At 29.8% G+C, this 19123-nt stretch overlaps 1 protein-coding gene across 1 annotated transcript in view; it reads right to left on the bottom strand.

The window, feature by feature from the left end:
* The window catches only part of LOC107449530 (monocarboxylate transporter 10), a 182777-nt gene extending 167872 nt beyond the window's left edge, over positions 1-14905 (bottom strand). Inside the window, exon 1 of the mRNA XM_016065084.4 lies at positions 12473-14905. Within this exon, the coding sequence (XP_015920570.2) occupies positions 12473-12896 (424 nt within the window). The 5' untranslated portion in view covers positions 12897-14905. The remainder of the gene's footprint in view (positions 1-12472) is intronic.
* Positions 14906-19123: the final 4218 nt, after the last annotated feature.

The raw sequence follows: 19123 nt of genomic DNA, 5'->3' as shown, positions 1-19123 counted from the left end.
GAAAAGGGCAAAAACTAGTACAAGAGACGTTTCATTCTAGCATTTTTTTCGAGAAAAATAAAAGGTCTCTAACTATCAACATTTCTTCTATGATTGTAGTATATATATAAAGTAGATATTGTTGAATAGTTTGAAAAAAAATTTAAACTCCTCTCGAAAACTAGTTAAAACTGAAACGGTTTTACTACCACCCAACTATTCCTATAACTGAAAGCCTCCACACGGTTTTTTATAAGTAGTCCGATCAGACTACTATGAAGATTAACCTATTAGTGAGAGAACCATTTAATATGAAATCAAATAAAAATTAGAAAGTGGTAGCAAATATATGTCTAAAAATTTGTTTAATTAATGAATGCAATTGGTTTGTTTTATTTACTTGTCAACCACTACAGATTCAATTCTCAAATATATACGATAAATTTCTCTCAAGTACTTTTAATATAGAATTTGGGTTTATGTGCACCAGCGGTTCGCTTTTTAAATAATCTGCGCAGACTACCTATAAGAAACCGTGTGGAGGCTTTCTGATGTAGGAGGTGGTGCTTTCACCCCTGGCTAGAACTTACATTTCAAATTATTCATATTTAAAGCTAAAGCATTATTCGCATTCAATTTCAATAGTAAACTCAAGACATTTTTTGAAGAAGTTGCTAATTTTAATCTTTTTTAATAAAATTTTGAATTTTCTTACTCACGGCATTTTACATTCTTAGTCGCTCATTGCAACCCCGTCAGTGATGGACGGATCAGGAGTTTGATTCCCAGAACAGTCGAGCTAACCGTGCGAGTTTTTCGTTAGTTTTTTTTCTACTTGTAACGTAGATGCGGGATAATAAATCAAAAAGCCGAGCTGTCATATACAACGCTTTCTGCAAAATGTTTTGTTGAGTGGTAGATAATTGAAGAGTAGAGCTTTCCGAATTTTTGGTAATTTTGCGAACATTTTATGCGCCTCACCACAAGAAAGGTGGAACAAAGTCGCGTTTCATATAAACTTTTAAATAACTTACGGGTAATTTTTGTTAATTTAATTAAAATTAATTAACACAAATATATTATATTTTCAAAGCATAGAACGATACATGGAAACATAAAACTAGCTAGAACTGGAACAGTTTTTCCCAAAATTTGATAAAAAGTCTACAGGCCTTGAAAGATAATGTCTACTTGAAATTCAGTTTCTTTAATTGTGAGTTATATTGAGAAATGTGTTGCATATTTTTAAACAAAATCCTACCATTACTAAAAGTAACTAAAAATAAATATGTTGATTAAAATCGTCAAGTGATTAATGACTGGGGTTCCCATTCGAGAAATGTGTCATTTTTACGAAAAGCTAAAGAGTGTAACATACGTACAATTTATGATAAGCTAATATAACAGAACTATGCGGGTTAAAAGAGATTATTTAAATTATTAACATGTTGTAATGCGGAAAATAACTTTAAAATCAAATTTGCTAAACAAAGAATAATGCATTAAAACATAAACTTAGCTCGCAGTAGAAGAAAAATTACCATACGCAAGTAGAATCATCTTCGTATTGAAGAATTATTATTTGTTTGACAGAAACTTAAGTTACAATACAACAAAAGAATATGATCGGCCTTCAAAAAAAAATTTAATAACACTGAATCAACAATAGCATTAAGAATAAAATAATAATAATAAAAGTATCTCTATTCCTCATAACAAAAGTGGTTGCCACTGGCGAAAGTTTAAAATCTTCCTTATTTTAATCCGATTCATTTCCTTTTTACAATCGTTGCCATATCTGAAGTTGGCGGAATTTTCCGATCGTCTGCGTAATAAGTCGTAAAAAATAATTAGAATTTTCTGACGAATGGTGTTATTGTTCTCAGATACAGGGATTTTCAAAGGTGATAGATCACAAAGATAGTTCTAACAACCGAAAACTTTTGTTTGAAAAATTGATTTCGAATTTCCGTCGACAGTTCGGCGACTTTCTGAGGGTAAAATTTATTCCTTTACACAATTTTTGCCATTTTTAGAAGAGATGGTTTAGCTTTTTTTATCTTTTGCTTAGTTCCATTTTTTTATACTTTATTCACTTCTTGATAATGGCAACTGCGACCGCGACAACTGGTGTAGAAATATTTTCAACTTCCATTAAAGAAGAGCTGTCTTCTTTTGTATGATAAGTTTCATTACTAAAAATAGAAAAAAGGGGAGAACTAATGGTGCAGCTCTCCCTTCTTTCCTGCAAGAGAAAGAAAATACAATGCAGTAGTATTTTTGGTTTTTATGAATGCTAATCTTTTCAAGTTTTCATTGAAGAAATTTTATACTGTTAAGAAAGTTATCTTTTTTCATTGAAGAAATTTTACACTGTTATGAAAGTTACCTTTTTTTAACCTGTGCCATCAGAATAAATTATTTTATTTCAAATGGATCTATGTGAAATTGAAGACGTAGGGAAAGATTTATTCCCTTCAATAAAGATTTATTCCCTTCAATTCTTCGATCTCATCTATCCGTAAGCGTTATAATAGATTAAAAAAAATTATAAATAGATAGTCATAGTCATAAAGAAAGAACTGTCAAAGTTATAATACATGAACTTGGAGCTATTGGATGATACCACTTAAAATGTTATCTAGAGCTTAATTCATACTTATTGTTTGTATAATTTCGTAAAAAGTAAAAAAGAACAAGATTTAGAACGTATAGTTATGAAACTAACTCCTTAAATGACGCGTATCATACGCATAATTTTTTGAACTGTAGTGTAGTTTTTTTTTTCATTAATATTTTTTTTATTTATTTATTAAGTTTATTATTAGTATTGTACTAAAATGAGAATCTTTAACTTAAGAGCCCTGGTGGCTCAGGGGATAGAGCGTTCGCACTCCAATGAGGTGAGATGGATTCGAATCCCAGCCATGACTGGTCGATACGAATTCCGCACTTGGCTGGCACTAACCACAGTGCTGACGTAAATATCCTCAGTGGTAGACGGATCATGGGTTAGAGTCCCTTTGCCATTAGACTAACCGTGGGAGATTTTCGTGGTTTTTCTCTCCATGTAAGGCAAGTGCGGGTTAGTTCCAACAAAAAGTCAGGCAACGAGACATTAGTAAAGGCAAATGAAGGCGAATTTCTCCCAATACTTAATCCAACAGTCCCCTTGTATTTCGGATTGGATTCAAAATTATAAGGTTACGGAGTTAAACATTAGTAGTCGTAAACCTGAATTGAGTCGACTGTTCAACGACGGTTATTAAATAAAATAAAATAAAATCTTTAACTTAGTAATTGATTTTTTAAGTAAGTAATTGAGTAATCTTAGTAATTGATTTCTTCCTTGTATATCATACAATTTGCAATGCAGAAACGATAATTCAAAGTTTAAGCGATAGATGGGACTGTATATTGTTACAAGGAGTTGCTCATGATGATTTTACTGTAGTTGGACATTTTTTATGTCTATAGCTGTAGCCACACCAAACTTAAAAAGTGTAAGTCTTATAAAATGATTGAGCTGAAACACACTTGTACTTTCCAATACATGGAAGATTATTCTTCAACGATCAACTTATTTGGCTTGATGTGCACCAAAGTTAAGTAGAGTTCGATCCGCAGTTGCTATTTGGAGCTCTCCAGATCAAGAAATGCCAGCTTGTCCAGAAGTACAGACGGTTTGAGTCCAATACTGACAACGTTGCCACAATCGGGCAGTTGGTGAAGAAAATGAAGAGCCTTAACCTCCATGAATCCAGAGATGCCGCCTGCTCAGGTTTCGACAAAATGTTTTAAGAAACGGTATAGAACTACAGACTAAAATTTGCATATTTATGGTTAATTTTTCAAACTTTTAAAAAGGTTCTACACGGCTCTACTGTAGAAAAGCGGCGTATTACGTAAGCATTTGAATTATATAGAAGTAGTGGTGAGTTAAAACTCTATAAATTGAATTTACTGACCCAAGAATTACACATTAAAAGATTACCACTTCGAAATATTTATCCCCTATTCGGAGCACGGTGGCAACTCTCTGAACCTTTTGGCTACAGTGAGCTGTTGTTTCGCTTATGTTCAAGTGGCGTTTTATATAAACTTTTGAATCATTTGAATGTACTGGTAAGGAAAATAACTTTACATCAAATTTACGAAGCAAAACCAAACATTGAAACATAAACTTAGCTTCTACTACTTTGCAAATTTTTTGCTGAAGAGATTTTCTCCAAAAGTTTAGAAAGTTGTCACTCCTGAACCAACTATAATGCGCTAAAAGGAACTAGAAAATGCAATCATTGCCAGTTTTCCTACCCACGCACAAACTCAGAATATCGAAACTTTCTTTAAAATTGTTCGTATGATTTAAAACAAAAGGGCCAACTTGAGACGAAATCGGTACAACATTGAGCACAAAATTATTAAAGTCTTGCCCACATCGCTTCTCTAGAAATTTTTCACAATGTTTGCAATCACACTTTTTATCAATAAGAGCTTTATAACGTTTATTTTAATATCACCAAAAGGTTCCTGCGATGACCACCCGCACTTATAATCGGTTGCTGTCCTATAAACCCTTCTCAAATATATATGATAAATTTCTCTCAATTACTTTTAAAAAAGAATTTGGGTTCATGCGCACAACTGGTTCCCTTTTTTAATAGTCTGCGCAGACAACTTATACGAAACCATGTGGAAGCTTTCTGGAGTAGGGGGTGATGATAAGGGCCGCTTGGCGGCCCATATGCCCAACTTCAACAATATACTAGGCCCATTAGTTCTGAGTATGGCATAGCTTTTATTTCAAGTTAAGTAGTGTCAATACTACCCAAAAAAATCAAAATAAAAAGTAATATTTTTAAAAAACACATTTTTGTAGTAGAGAATAATAATTAAAAAAACGAAAAACGTGGGGCGCATGAAATACATAACAGTAATGTTATATTAGTGTGTGTATGTGTGGAATATGCATGTGTATGAGGATGTTTATGTGGAGGTGTATGTGGCTGTGCATGTGTATGAGTAAGAAAATGTGTATATGTACTGTTATGTATTTCACGCGCACCACGTTTTTCGTTTCTCAAATTTTTGTTTTTTAATTATTATTCTCCATTATAAAAACGTGGTTTTTAAAAATATTACTTTTTATTTTTTTTTTTGTACTCACTTCCAAAATCTCAATTTTTTTCAATCACTGTACACAAAACTTTTCAACTGACATGTGACACTAATTTGAAATAATCGAATCGACAACAAAAGACAATCACGAAAATATTAATTTTTCTTTGATTTTATTNGGTCTCCACACATCGCCAGCGGGAGGAGGTAAAAATGTGTATGCTTTCACCATAGCTTCTAAATAAACAGATAATGCACAACTGGACTCTTTAATCATGCTTTTTTCACGCAATTAACTAAGAAATATCGGTGTGGATACACCGCATATTTCATGTATATGTATATCTGTTATTGTAATTGTATCTGAATGTGGATGTGGAATATGCATGTGTATGAGGATGTTTATGTGGAGGTGTATGTGGCTGTGCATGTGTATGAGTAAGAAAATGTGTATATGTACTGTTATGTATTTCATGCCCACCACGTTTTTCGTTTCTCAAATTTTTGTTTTTTAATTATTATTCTCCACTATGAAAACGTGGCTTTAAAAAATATAACTTTTTATTTTTTTTTGTACTCACTTCCAAAATCTCAATTTTTTTCGCTCACTGTACACAAAACTTTTCAACTGACATGTGACACTAATTTGAAATAATCGAATCGACAACAAAAGACAATCACGAAAATATTAATTTTTCTTTGATTTTATTTTATTTTGTATGTCTTTTTTCTCTTAATTTTCATGCATTGCCATCCAATTCTGAACTATGTGCCAAATTTGAAGTCTGTAGTTAGTCGGGAAGTTAGTTTAAAATCGATTACAAAATTCCACCCGAACAGATATACACGAAGGCAAGTTGATATAAACGTGGTAATAAAATAATTAGTCAGAAAAATTTATTTGCCCGGCCTTTTTAAAAATCTTTAATATAATAGCTCGGATATCACTTTTGTTTTGTACTACTTGATTATAACCAATCTGAAAATGTCATTTCTTACCTTGTTCTTCCACTAAGCTCTTCAATTGTTTGGCCGGAGAAGAAAAAAACAATTACATTAAATAGGTAAAAATATAAATAATTTTAAAAAAAAACTTTATTACATTTTCTATGTTCGTACACTTTTACTAATGTCTCTTGATTACAGCAACTCAATTCAAGATCATTAAAATCGCCTTACCAAAGGACATGCATCGCTACATCGGATACATACAATGAAAATTAACCCATTAACTGCAATTTAGATAAGAAGAACACTTTAATGGGCTACAGTGCTTACATGTATCCTTTACCGAGACACAATACGAACTATTGTTTAAAAAAACTCTCATCGGAAATTAGATTTTCATTAGAGTAAAAAATAAAGTTGATCTTTGAACAAACTGCTTTGAATAATGATTTATGAATAACAATGAGTAAAAGCGCAGGTGATTTTTTTTCCATACAATGCTTTACTTTTCGCCAAATTTACGTGAATATTTGTATAAGTAAGGATTGTTCTCCTCGAAATCGATCAAAATACTTTTTTTTGCCACACATGCAAATGTCATCAACCTGTCAAAGTGGCAAACACGCATTGCGTACGTGACTATAATGTAAGAGACTTAAATTTTGTGCATGCAATGTTGTGACTAATTTTTAGTGCTTTGAACTATAAATCAGCATTTTTCACTACTTACTTTTTAACATATATTTATAATACCTAGTAATAATATAATAAATATTTTTTTTCAATTTAGAAACATGAATTCTTTATGTGTTTTATTTTTTAAATATTTTTTTACTTAGTAATTATTTTTACGTATTTTATTTACTATTTAAATCAAATTAAGATGCCTTTGTTAAAGAGAGGGGAAAAAATGAAATATAGAGAAATTAAAACGTGAATCGAAAAAAGTTTCATACCCGATAATTGCTAGCAAGATAGGTGTGAGAACAAAATTATTGAATGTAGTATTGTGTTTTCTAGAATAACATTTCGAGAATTCAATAAAAGATATAATACTCAGTGAAATATAGCAATTATAAACAACATGGAAACACATATTGATGAAATATTGTGATGCTTTACAAGATGCTTACAGTTACAGTTACGTGTTTCTTCCATTTAAAACTTTGTATAACAATTAGCTACACTTTAACCTCCTTTTTTAAGAAAGTTAAATAAAAAAATTCTTTTTAATTGAGGCACTCAGAATGTAAAGCTACAGATACGGCGAATTATCAGCTAAATGCAGAAAAATATATGACAATATACTCCTGCCATCTATATTTCACACTAACTATGTACCCAGTCTTCGTAGGGTGTAAGAAAAAGTAAATAATCAACCAATCGGTATTAATCAATAATGCGCAATCATACAAAGGACTGAAAGGTATTTATAGATTCATATAAAAAAGTAAATTTTTTTAGGATTATTGTAACTCTTTGTTACTCTTCACAACGACTTAATTTTATAAGATTAAGAAAACCGGGTTTTTAAAAGAACTCAACATAATATTGTTAGCAAAGGATCTCCTTCTTTACTGGCGTGACAGCCTAGAGTGAGCCATCACCTCCTACATCAGAAAGCCTCCTCACGGTTTTTGATAAGTAGTCTGAGCAGACTATTTAAAAAGTGAACCAGTTATGCGCCTGAAAGCAAATTATATTTTAAAAGTAATTGAGAAAAAATTGTCCTGTATATTTGAAAATTGAATCTGTTATTGTTGGCAAATAAACAAGACAAACCAATTAGAGTCATTAAACCAATTTTTAAGCACATATTTACTATCACTTTCTTATTTTTGCTGGATTTTCTATTAAATGGCTCCTTCGTAAGGTGGGTTACCTTCCTAGTGGTCGAAGCGGACTATCTATCAAAAACCATGTGGAGGCTTTCTGCTATAGGAGACGATTGCTACACGCGAGTCAAAGTCATTGCAAGCCACTAAAATTATAAAACTATTTGCTTTTAAACATCCACCGATTTTCTAGCAAACACTATTCTGTAAACATCATAGTGGTCAAGCATTTTTAAAAATTATGAAGCAAAATTATGAAGCAAAAATTATGAAGGTTGCAAATTGACTGATCATCTGTAGTTGTTGTTGTTTTCGCATGCCTGTTAAGACAGGGGGTTGCGATTGTTCTTGTTTTCCAGTGGCGCCATCTTTGGCCAAGAATTCGACTTCTTCCACATCATACGTCACGCCCGTTTATAGGGCGGACCCATTCATACACAGACCGTAATTTTGACCTGAATCAGAGAACGGTCCATCTCCAATCCAGTACCCCAAGAGGTATTGATTTGTTGTGGGAACATGGAGGACTTTGCGATTCGATAGATTTAACGTGCATCAGTCACCATTTTACTACACGGGGAATCTTCGGCCAGCGGGGTTTTAACCCCCGAACTCTCGGACACTGGCCCAGTGCCCTACCGACTAGGCTATCCCGGCCATGACTGACCATCTAAAATTTTCAATCAAAATTTGCTGCTTTTTAAAGGTAAACTGGTGTATATGACTTGATAACTATTGTCAATAATGTAACGCTTTGATTGTGAATTGATAATCTGCAGTACAATGAAAGACAAGTATTCTATTGAATTATTAATAAATAATTTAAATGTTAATCACAGATTTTTTTTATTCGGAAAGTTCGTTTTTATCAGATAAGTTATAAATTCAGGGCTGGCAACATTCTAAGCTTTTCAGGAAAATTTCTTTTAGTTGTAACTATATGTATGTTAAAATGTAAGATTTTTTGTTTTCAAAATTTAATTTAAAGTTATTTTCCATGCTACTACATGCAAATAATTCAAAAGTTCACGTGAGACGCCACTTTGTTACATCTTTCTTAAGGTGCGACTTTTAAAGTGTTGACAAAATTAAAAAAAATTCTGTAAGCTTTAGCTTTTAATTGTCTACCATTTCTGCAAAATATTTTGCAAAAAGCGTAGTAGTTGGCAACTCTATAAATTATGTTAAAATTTTGCTTACGGCACCTGATAGCCCCTGCTATTCTGGACCATCAGTTGTACCAGCCATAAGAAAAAGGTTAAATTAGTGACAACAGAAAAAAGTTTGTCATGCCATTATTAACCCCTTAACTTATGTCCTCGAGTTATTTCGAGCACGCTAAACAGTCCAAACTGTACACATTCGAGATAATTCGAGCGGCGTTGTATTTTATGCTGCTATAATTTTTCACACTCAAATTTAATCAAGAATTGAAAATAACAATGTGAAAGCTAAGAAAAAAAAATCGTTTATTGATGTTTCTCATTTACATAGGATTGCATGCTATAGCACTTATTTATTCAAGAATAAAATATACAGAGATGCCAACTTGCTCCGGACAGCAAATAAATATTTTAAAGTGGTAGTTTATCAATTGTGATTCTTGGTTTAATAAATTCAATTTAGTAGATTTTTATCCACCACTATTTCTAAATAATTCGTAGGCTTATAAAATTCACCACTTTTTTAGTACTTTTGACATGCTAGAACTTTTTAAAAAACAAGCATAAATAGTCAAATATTTGCAATGTTTACTTTGTAGTTGTTCACAATTTTTTTTAAAATTATTTTGGCGTGTCCGGAGCAGTTGGCATCTCTGAATATAGCCTTTTTCCATGGAACAAAAGTGCAGTATATCAAAATTGTCCACCAAAATGGAAGACAATGTTCTAAAATGTGTTTTTTTACACAAAAAAATGATTTTTTTTTTTTTCGGCCTGTTTTTTTTTCAAAAAATCTGTGATTAAGTGGTTAAATCCAATTTTTAATTTTGTATATTTAAAAAGTCCTATCGCAAATTAAATTACTATTATCATAATCTATCAATTCAATTTATAAATTTCTAAACTGGAACATAAGTGATCTTAATACTACCAGTGCATCTGATTTGAAAACCTTTGTCAGCAATATAATAAACAGACTACGAATTGATGATCTGAAAATCCATGAGAGGCCATTAAATATTCCATTCATACTTAAAAAATAATTTAAATTACAACTTCAAATTTCTGCAATCGGAAATCTCGTTGTATTTATCAAATGAGTTAAATTATAAATTATTTTAAATCAGTGGCAGAATAAAAATTTTATTATGTTACTGATAAATCTAAGAGAAATCAATATTAAATACGTCAACAACAATTTTTGATAAATTCATTTTATACTCTGATGAATTGTAAAATATCAATCTTGTCGGCTCATGAAATTTGTTTTCAGCATCAGTAATTTATAACATTTCAAAAACGTGACTCCAGGGTAAAATTATTCTCACCTTTCCTTACCTCGAGAAAAACAAAATTAACTGTATAAAATCAAGCATTCGAGTCCAAATATTAATTAAGCCGCTCCCAATTGTATCAAATATGCATACAAGTGAACTAGTCGATCAATGTACATATAAAGTATAAGGTGGCCATACTATGCACAAAATACATTATTGAAAATCTAATTAACATTAATGTGATTATATTCACGTAAGGGTTGTTTTTTTTTCCTTTTTGAATAATATATTTAAAATTTTAGTGTTGCACCGTTATATAATTTTTAGGCTCTTTTGCCAATACCGTTATAATTAAAAAAGAATTTTAATGTAATATAAATTTCTATTTTATTTTATTTAAATCTGCTGGTATTAAAGGTAAAAATAAGTTTTTAACTCTTCTATTTTCTAAAAATGACCTAAAAGCTTCAAGAAAATTTCAAATTGTGCCAACAGTTCAGCCAAGTAAAATCTTCCTAAACTTTTACTGCGAAAAGAAAGTCTGCTTACTTTGGGTTATAGGAAGTGTTTCCACAATTATTAATTTTTATCTTATGAAACATTTAATGCAATTTTTAAAGAAAATGTGATAAATTATTATTTTTCTTTAAATCACAGAAAGTTTCAAGCAATTTATAGAGTGGTGTAGATGCATGCATTTCATACATTTTTTTCTTCATGTTATGGTAGATTTAATGCACTTTTTTTAGACTATACAAGACCTTATGCATTTCATTTTAAATGTTGGAAATCCTACATGTATTTTCTTAAGAAGTAAAATCTTTAAAATGTTGGCGATCTTAAATGTTTTTCCATAAGAAGTCGATTATTTAACACATTACGGTAAATCGAAATGCCATAGCTTTATTTGTATTATTCTTGTGTTGTCGATAAATTCATGAATAATAGTGCGTGAATAATATTCATGAATAGTAGTCATGAATAATTAAGTATTATAATTTAAAACGCTTCTTGAACTGTCATCATTTTCGTTACGATTATATGAAGACAATATATTTATCATTATTATTATATAATCTTACATATATTTTCTTAAGAAGTCGATTCTTTCACAAATTACCGTAAATAGAAATTCCATAGCATTATTTAGATTATTCTTATATTATCGATAAATTCATGAATGATAGTGCATGAATAATAATTCATGTATAGTAGTCATGAATATATAGGTTATGAATATGTAATTATATTATACTTATAATATTACTTAATATATAGTATAAGTATTATTACTAATTACATATTATAATAAATTATTCTTATGCTATCGATAAATTCAGGAATAATAATAATTCATTATTCATAATATTCATGAATTATACATTTCATGAATTTATGATACATTTCATGAATTCATCATAGATATTTCATGAATAAATTCATGAGTTATTATTCATAATATCATAACTTATTATAATCTAAAGTGCGTGTTGCACTATCGTTACTATTTTCATTACGACTATTTAAAGAGCTTGAGGCAATATATAGGGTATATTTTTTTATCGTTACTCCAATCTGTTTTTTTTTTTTTTCGTTTTTTTTTCTTTTTGGTATTACCATTGGCGTTTACCGGAATTTCCGCTAAAAAGCACAGCACAATACGTAGCAACATCGTATTGCCAACTGCAAAATCGTTATGTTTATGTCTAAACATGCACTTATTAACTCAAAAAATTTCACATCAAACTGTTCCTGATGTTTCCCTATAGGATGACACTTACAAAGATTTCCAAATTCTTATACACAAAAACATTTTAGTGCTCCCCATAAGAATCTTAGTTCTTTTTTTTTTTTTTTTNTTAGTTATTTTTTTTTTTTTTTTTTTTTTACAAAAACCGATGTCATGACCCATTTTATTAAGTGCAATATCTATATACCCTGAACCTTTCTTTTAAATTCTTAGCTCTTGCGATATCATTGACTTTTGAGAAATATCAATTTTTATAAACGTCTTTAAATCCGAGAAAACCTTTATAAGCATTCAAGGAAGCAAACTTGTTTCTAATTTCATTTGAAGGATAGACAATTTATACGTATTTGCATTTCACATACTTTTACGAACAAAAAAAATTTAAACAAAATTATTACTTACTCGCTTTTTCTGCATGTTCTTCGCCAAATTCCTTCAACACTTCTTGGTATAAAATTCCATAAGATAGTAATAATCCACTTGTCAGCATATTAATAGCAAAAGCACAACCACAAATGACCCAGCCCCATCCACCTTCCGGATAATAATGTTGCCGGATAGTTGAAATCTTTAGATTGTCCAGCCTGCTGGACAAAGAAGGTTTTGTGGAAGATCCAGAACTAGATGCTCCGGATCGAGTTTTTCGAACTTGAGCTCCTTCATTGCCATTTCTTTCCAGGAGTTCAACTCCTTCAATTAGGGGTCCATTAGGGGCTTCTTGGGTCACGATGTCCATAATGGGTGGCACATTAAGCACGGGTTGCTGACAATCCCCTGACGATAATTCGTCAGTGTCAGCAACGATTGGTGCGATGACGTCACTCATGTTTATCAAGTGATGTGGTTGACAAATTTCATATTTTGATTCATGTTTTTATGATTTCTTGAACAAATTTAGGAACATTCTTTATCTGATTTTGGAGATTTTATAATTTGTTCATGTTGAGCAACATGTTTTTTTTAAAGAAATTGCCAATTTATATCGTATTAATTTAGGATTGTGTGAGCGAAACAAGTTTAATTATTATAATCTAAAACATAGATGTAGCATATGTTCAGTTTTTTGTTTAATAATAAATATATCAAGATTTAAAATTCCGGAGCACTGTATAATGAAGGTTTTTTAGTTTTTTACTTTTAATTGTTAGTAGCTAATTTTTTCTTAATTTTTGTCTTTTTCTAATAATAGAAGAAAAAAAATTTCTTATTTCTTCCTAATTTGTGATAACTATGTATCAAACTTAATTAATTAATAAACGCAATCACTATTTTCTAACAATAAATTTTTTAATAAAATGCCTTTATCAAAAGAAAATACATAAATATTTCTAACGCATACTTCTTGTAAGAACGTAAACTATATAAATTTATTTTTGTTTTGTTAATTTATGTACAATATCATTAATTTAATTCATAAGTCGAAATAATAAATTTTAAGGAATCCGCTTATTTAATGTATTCTTTACTAATCATAACGAGGTGGCAATGTTCATTTCTAAATGGAATTGCATAAATTTGTTTTTTTTTTAAAATAGCTAAATTTTTAAAACCTGATCCCTTCTATATGTAAATTTCAAAACATGTAGTTTTCTACTATAGTTTTCTACTGTAGTTTTCTATTATAACTTCTCATAAAGTTTATTAATATTTTAGTATTTAATCATTTTTATGAAAAAGCCTTAATATTGATTAAATTTTTTCACTATATCTTATAATATCTTTCAATTAATTAAAATTTTTATTCATATTTTTATGAACTTGTGTAGTTAACCAATTTACTCAAACATATTCATTTCTTTTCTTTCATTTTTTTCTCTGCATTAAATAGAGTCATAAAATTTATATTAGCAGGTTGAATTAACAACTAAATTTCAAATTCGTTTAAATTTTTCAGGCTTTATACCAGCTATTTTTTAAATGTAGTTAACGTAATTAATTCAAATTTTTATATATGTTAACCCTTTATTAGTATTAAAAGTAACTAATGAGTATTAAAAGCAATTAATTTGAACCTTCACATACTTTAAACTTACATTAGTACTAAAAGTTATTAATTAGCATAAAAAGTAATTAATTTGAATTTTTACAAACTTTAAGCCTTCTTTAATATTAAAAGTGATTAATTAGTATTAAAAGTAATTAATTTGAATTTTGACATACTTTAAACCTACATTAGTGTTATAAGTAATTAATTAAAGGTAATTAAATTGAATTTTGACATCCTTGAAACCGTTATTAGTATTAAAATTAATTAATTAGTATTAAAGTCGATTAAATTAAAATTTTACATGCTTATTTCCTACTTTAGATTTAATTACAATAAATATAATTAATTAGACTTCTCTTATATAATTAATTAGTCTTAATCTGACCTTATAATTAATTAGACTTAATCTGATCTTACATTAGTGTGAAATGTATTTCTAAAATTTACCTTTCACTATTACCCTCGTATAATTCCGCACTGTTCTTTTTAATCCTTTAAGCAATTTTATTACTTCACGCTCCAATGAAAAACTTTTAGAAAACATCTCACAATAGTGGCATACTTCATATCTTTATAGTTGCTATTTTGATATTTAATCGTGAATTTATCGTTTTTTGAAATATATTTATTTTAAATATTTAAAAATAAGAACTGGTACTAGATAAATACAAAAATGAAGAATATAAAAGTTTGAATGTTAACCACGTGTTGTTGTGATCACATTGGAAAAGCGCCGACGTTCCCAACGTTGCAAGCTCATCCCGAGTGTGAGAATGATCGGAGAGAGATGCTAGCAGACGATGTTTTGGAGGCGGCAGACGACTTGCACGCGAGTCAGGGGTTGTCGAGCATGCCGAGGAGAATGAAACGCCCTCATCGGCCGTAGTTGTTTCCAGTTGGCTGTTTCATTTTCATTCACCGATGCTTCTTTTACTTTTCGAGGAAAAATGGTGCTGCCATTTTTTGTTAGTTTCAAAAACTTTACATTGCCACGAAGAATAATAGGAAATATTCTATTTCTTGGTATTCTATTTCCGAAGAAAAAAGTTGCCATCGTTGCATTGATTTTAAATTCTAAGTTGCTATCATTACATACTTAAAAATCTGGTAAAAAATAATTTGTAAAATTAAACTTTGTTTTTTCAGCAAGCGATCGTGCACTGCTACTACTTCATATGAGTAAAACTGTTTTTAGAGTAGGTATCAGATCATAAATGAAGAGTTTATTTGATGAGTGAAATTACATTTTCAGGATATATCTAGAATTATAAGGAGCAAGTACTTTTTGATCTATCAAAGACTTTTTAAATGCCCTAACAGTAGAAAAAACAATTAATTTCGAAAATATCTTATACCACTTTCTCCATAAAACGACTTTTTGTATTATTTCAATATATGAACTCGGGACAAAACGGGTTAATGTCACAGAATTATTTTGCTTTCACTTCAATTTTAACGTAACTCTTTCACATTAGTTTTGAGTTTGCTTTCATAAATATTATTTTTAATTAAATTGCGACAAATAAAATAAGGGAAGAATTATTAGCTCCACTTTCTAATAAATCTAAAAGTTTGGATACCACTTTTTTCCCTCTTGCCCTGATTATAGCCACTCTGAAAACGTCACTTGCCTGGTTCATGCACTAAGCCATCACCTCCTACATCAGAAAGCCTCCACACGGTTTTTTATAAGTAGTCCGGGCAGACTATTTAAAAAGTGAACCGGTTGTGTGCATGGAACCCATATTCTATTTTAAAGTTGACTGAGAGAAATGTGTCATATATATTTGAGAATTGAATCTGTAGTGGTAGACAAGTGAATAAGACAAACCAATCATATTCATAAATTTAAAAAAATTTTAGATATATATTTGCTACCACTCTCTTATTTTTACTAGATTTTCTATTAAAGGGCGGCTCTTTCGTAAACTGGTCTACTTTCATTGTGGTTTGATCGGACTACCTATAAAAAAACCATGTGGAGGCTTTCAGTTGTAGGAGGCGTTGACTAAGCTCTTCAAATTTTGATTGAATGTCCAATGGCATTTCATTATCACACGAAAATATTTCTTTGAATACGTAAAAGTTGGAGGGTAGTTTGAGTCCCCTCTATTTAGTTCTTAAATTTTTTACTATTCCCCTAAAAAGATTCCATTCATTCTTACAACAAAAAAATTACTTCCAGTTTTAAATGTGTTTAAAAATTTCATTCAGTGTGTCAATAATTAATAATCTAACTTAATTAACGACACACGTAATTTCTACAGTACTGCTCACATCATAAAAAATTAAGCTTATAATTAATGAAAGTACAACGAGAACATGTTTTATTACTTCCCAATTCTTAATCATTTAAACATTCGTTTTAACTTTGAGAAAGAAATTTCCAGAAAATTCAATCTGATTCAATTTATGGAAACTCGTTCACGCCGGGGTGGCCCACCGGTGGGTCACTCTAGATTGTCTCATCGGGCGGCGCAATGGAGTAAAAACTGGTGACAAATAAATTTCATTGTTTAGTTTTTTTCCGGGAATTATAAAAATCCATAACAACTAATTGTATTTAACGGATGCAATTCTTATATTGAATTCCTTCTTCGCCGTGATAAATTTCCTTACAGTGAATTGTTATTGTTGATAATAGATTAACTCCTCCCGAATATTATCTAATATTGAAATAGTTCTTCTACCAGTATTTTCTCTTTTCCGTCCCGCTTTCAGGAGCAACATCCGGCGTCAACGTGTTAATGGTCTACCACTCAATGAAATATTTTGCAAAAAGCGTAGTATTTTTTAGCCCTGCTAACTTATTTATCGTTTTACTACCACTTTGTGAAATCTTTTTCAACATCCGTACAAGTTGGCAGGTATGCTGTTGTGGTATTTAAGAGGATTAGAGTTTTTAATATGATCTTTTTATTTATGTTTACACATTTTTGAACTATAAAACTTCAGTAGTAAAACAATTACACACTACTTTAATGTCTCACATTTTTCCAAGATTTGTTTGCTTATATTTCAAACAACCATACTGAATTACAACACATAATAATCGATTGCAGCTGTGCAATTCTTAAAACCTTCATTTAGTCGTAAATGAAACTTCTCAACGTCATAGTTCATTTTACAAAGTTTCAAATTTCTTAACATATTCGTAAAAAAAAAAGAGAAAAAAAAGAAGGAACCGTTTCATATACTCGTATGTCATCTAAATTATTGTATTCTTCAGACATTTACTTCCTATTTCTTTTCAAAAATTTATATTTATCTCTTCTCGATCATTTATTTCTTCCTATTTCTTTCTTTACATGAAGATTTCTTCTGGTCGGATATAAAGAAAATGGTATTATTAATTAGATACAAAAGTAGAATTCAAATAAATATATTTTTGCCACTTTTTATTTAATAGAACAAATCATCTTATACATTTACTTGATATGATTCTTCAACTTCGGAGCCATTTTCCAAAACTTAATTTTATTTATAAAGGGCCAAAGTTATAATTTTTTTTCCAAAAAGATAAAGACTTACTATTATTTTATGTTGGCAATTTATTTTAAAGAAACAAGACATTAATGTTAACCATAACATAATAATTTCATAAATATCTATATTTTAATCTGAAAGTTTTAAAATGTTTATAATTTAAAACTAAAGCATACCTGCCAACTTTTAATCCCTTCCATTATCATTTTCCCCAGTGGTATTAAAATGAAATTAAAACTTCAATTTTAAGCAAGCAAATACGTTGCATTTGAAAAAACTTAAGTTGACAACCATGATAGTAACGCATGTTGATATATGTGCTTAATTTTTGTAAGAATAGTGGTGATCAAAATCATTTAAAAATTAAGTTTATAAAAGAAAAAATAGTATATATTTGCTACCACTTTAAATATGAATATAAAATCTTGCGGAAAATCCGGAAGAGTTGGCAGGCATGCTAAAGTGATGAATGACACAAAAGATCGCTTCTACTTAGAGTCAGCAAACGATATTTAGCTCTTATAAGTTTTATCATTTAAAATAATTAATTTTAAAATATATAAAAATTAATTTAATGTTATAATTATTAATTTTATTAATTATATCCAAAAACCTTTAATTTAATTTAATATATAATAAAAAATATTTCTACGTCAGAGACTACTATACATTTAAGCAATGCAGTGTGAAAATGTGTACAAGAAAGTAACATCAAAGATGTCAACGAGCTCCGGACAGCAAATATATATTTTAAAGTGGTAGTTTATCAATTGTGATTCTTGCTCTAATAAATTCAATTTGGAAGATTTTTATCCACCACTATTTCTAAATAATTCGTAGGCTTATATAATTCACCACTTTAATGTAATATTGTCATGCTAGACCTTTTAAAACGCTTGTGAAATTAGTCAAATATTTTCAAAATTTACTTTGTAGTTATTTANTCCCCTGTTAACTGGGAAGTCTGAGCAGTATATTAGGAAGAGAATGGGCCCCAGAATAGAGCCTTGTGGTACGCCTGCTTGTATTTTTCTCCTTGTAGAGAAATGGTCATTAATTTTAATTTGAAATGTTCTATTGATTAAATAATTATTAATAATATGAACAAGATCATCAGGAATATTTTGCTGTATCATTTTATATATAAGACCAGTATGCCATACTCTGTCGAACGCTTATTTCTATACACAGAAATGCCAACTTGCCCCCGGACAACGAATAAATATTTTCAAGTGGTAGTTTATTAACTGTAATTCTTGGTTTAATAAATTCAATTCGGTAAATTTTTATCCACCACTATTTCTAAGCAATTCGTAAGCTTATATAATTCACCACTTTTCCTACTTACGTCATACTAAACTTTTTAAAAAACTGGCAAAATTTGTCTAATATTTGCAAATTTAGTTTGAAATTCAACGTGTTAATAGTGCATCTTAATGTTATTTACATCATGTGTTATTCAAATCATATATACCAAACCTGTGACTCTGCGTATAACTTTTCCGTCGTTTAAATTTCATGATTGTCCTCCCATATTAGTTTATTTCATACCAAGTTTTTATTTTCTATTGTTCTCATAT

The sequence above is a fragment of the Parasteatoda tepidariorum genome, chromosome 9 (genome assembly GCF_043381705.1).
Source record: "Parasteatoda tepidariorum isolate YZ-2023 chromosome 9, CAS_Ptep_4.0, whole genome shotgun sequence".
Taxonomy (NCBI): Eukaryota; Metazoa; Arthropoda; class Arachnida; order Araneae; family Theridiidae; genus Parasteatoda; species Parasteatoda tepidariorum.
The sequence above is the reverse complement of the archived record's forward strand: the minus strand, read 5'-3'. Positions and strand labels throughout refer to the sequence as shown.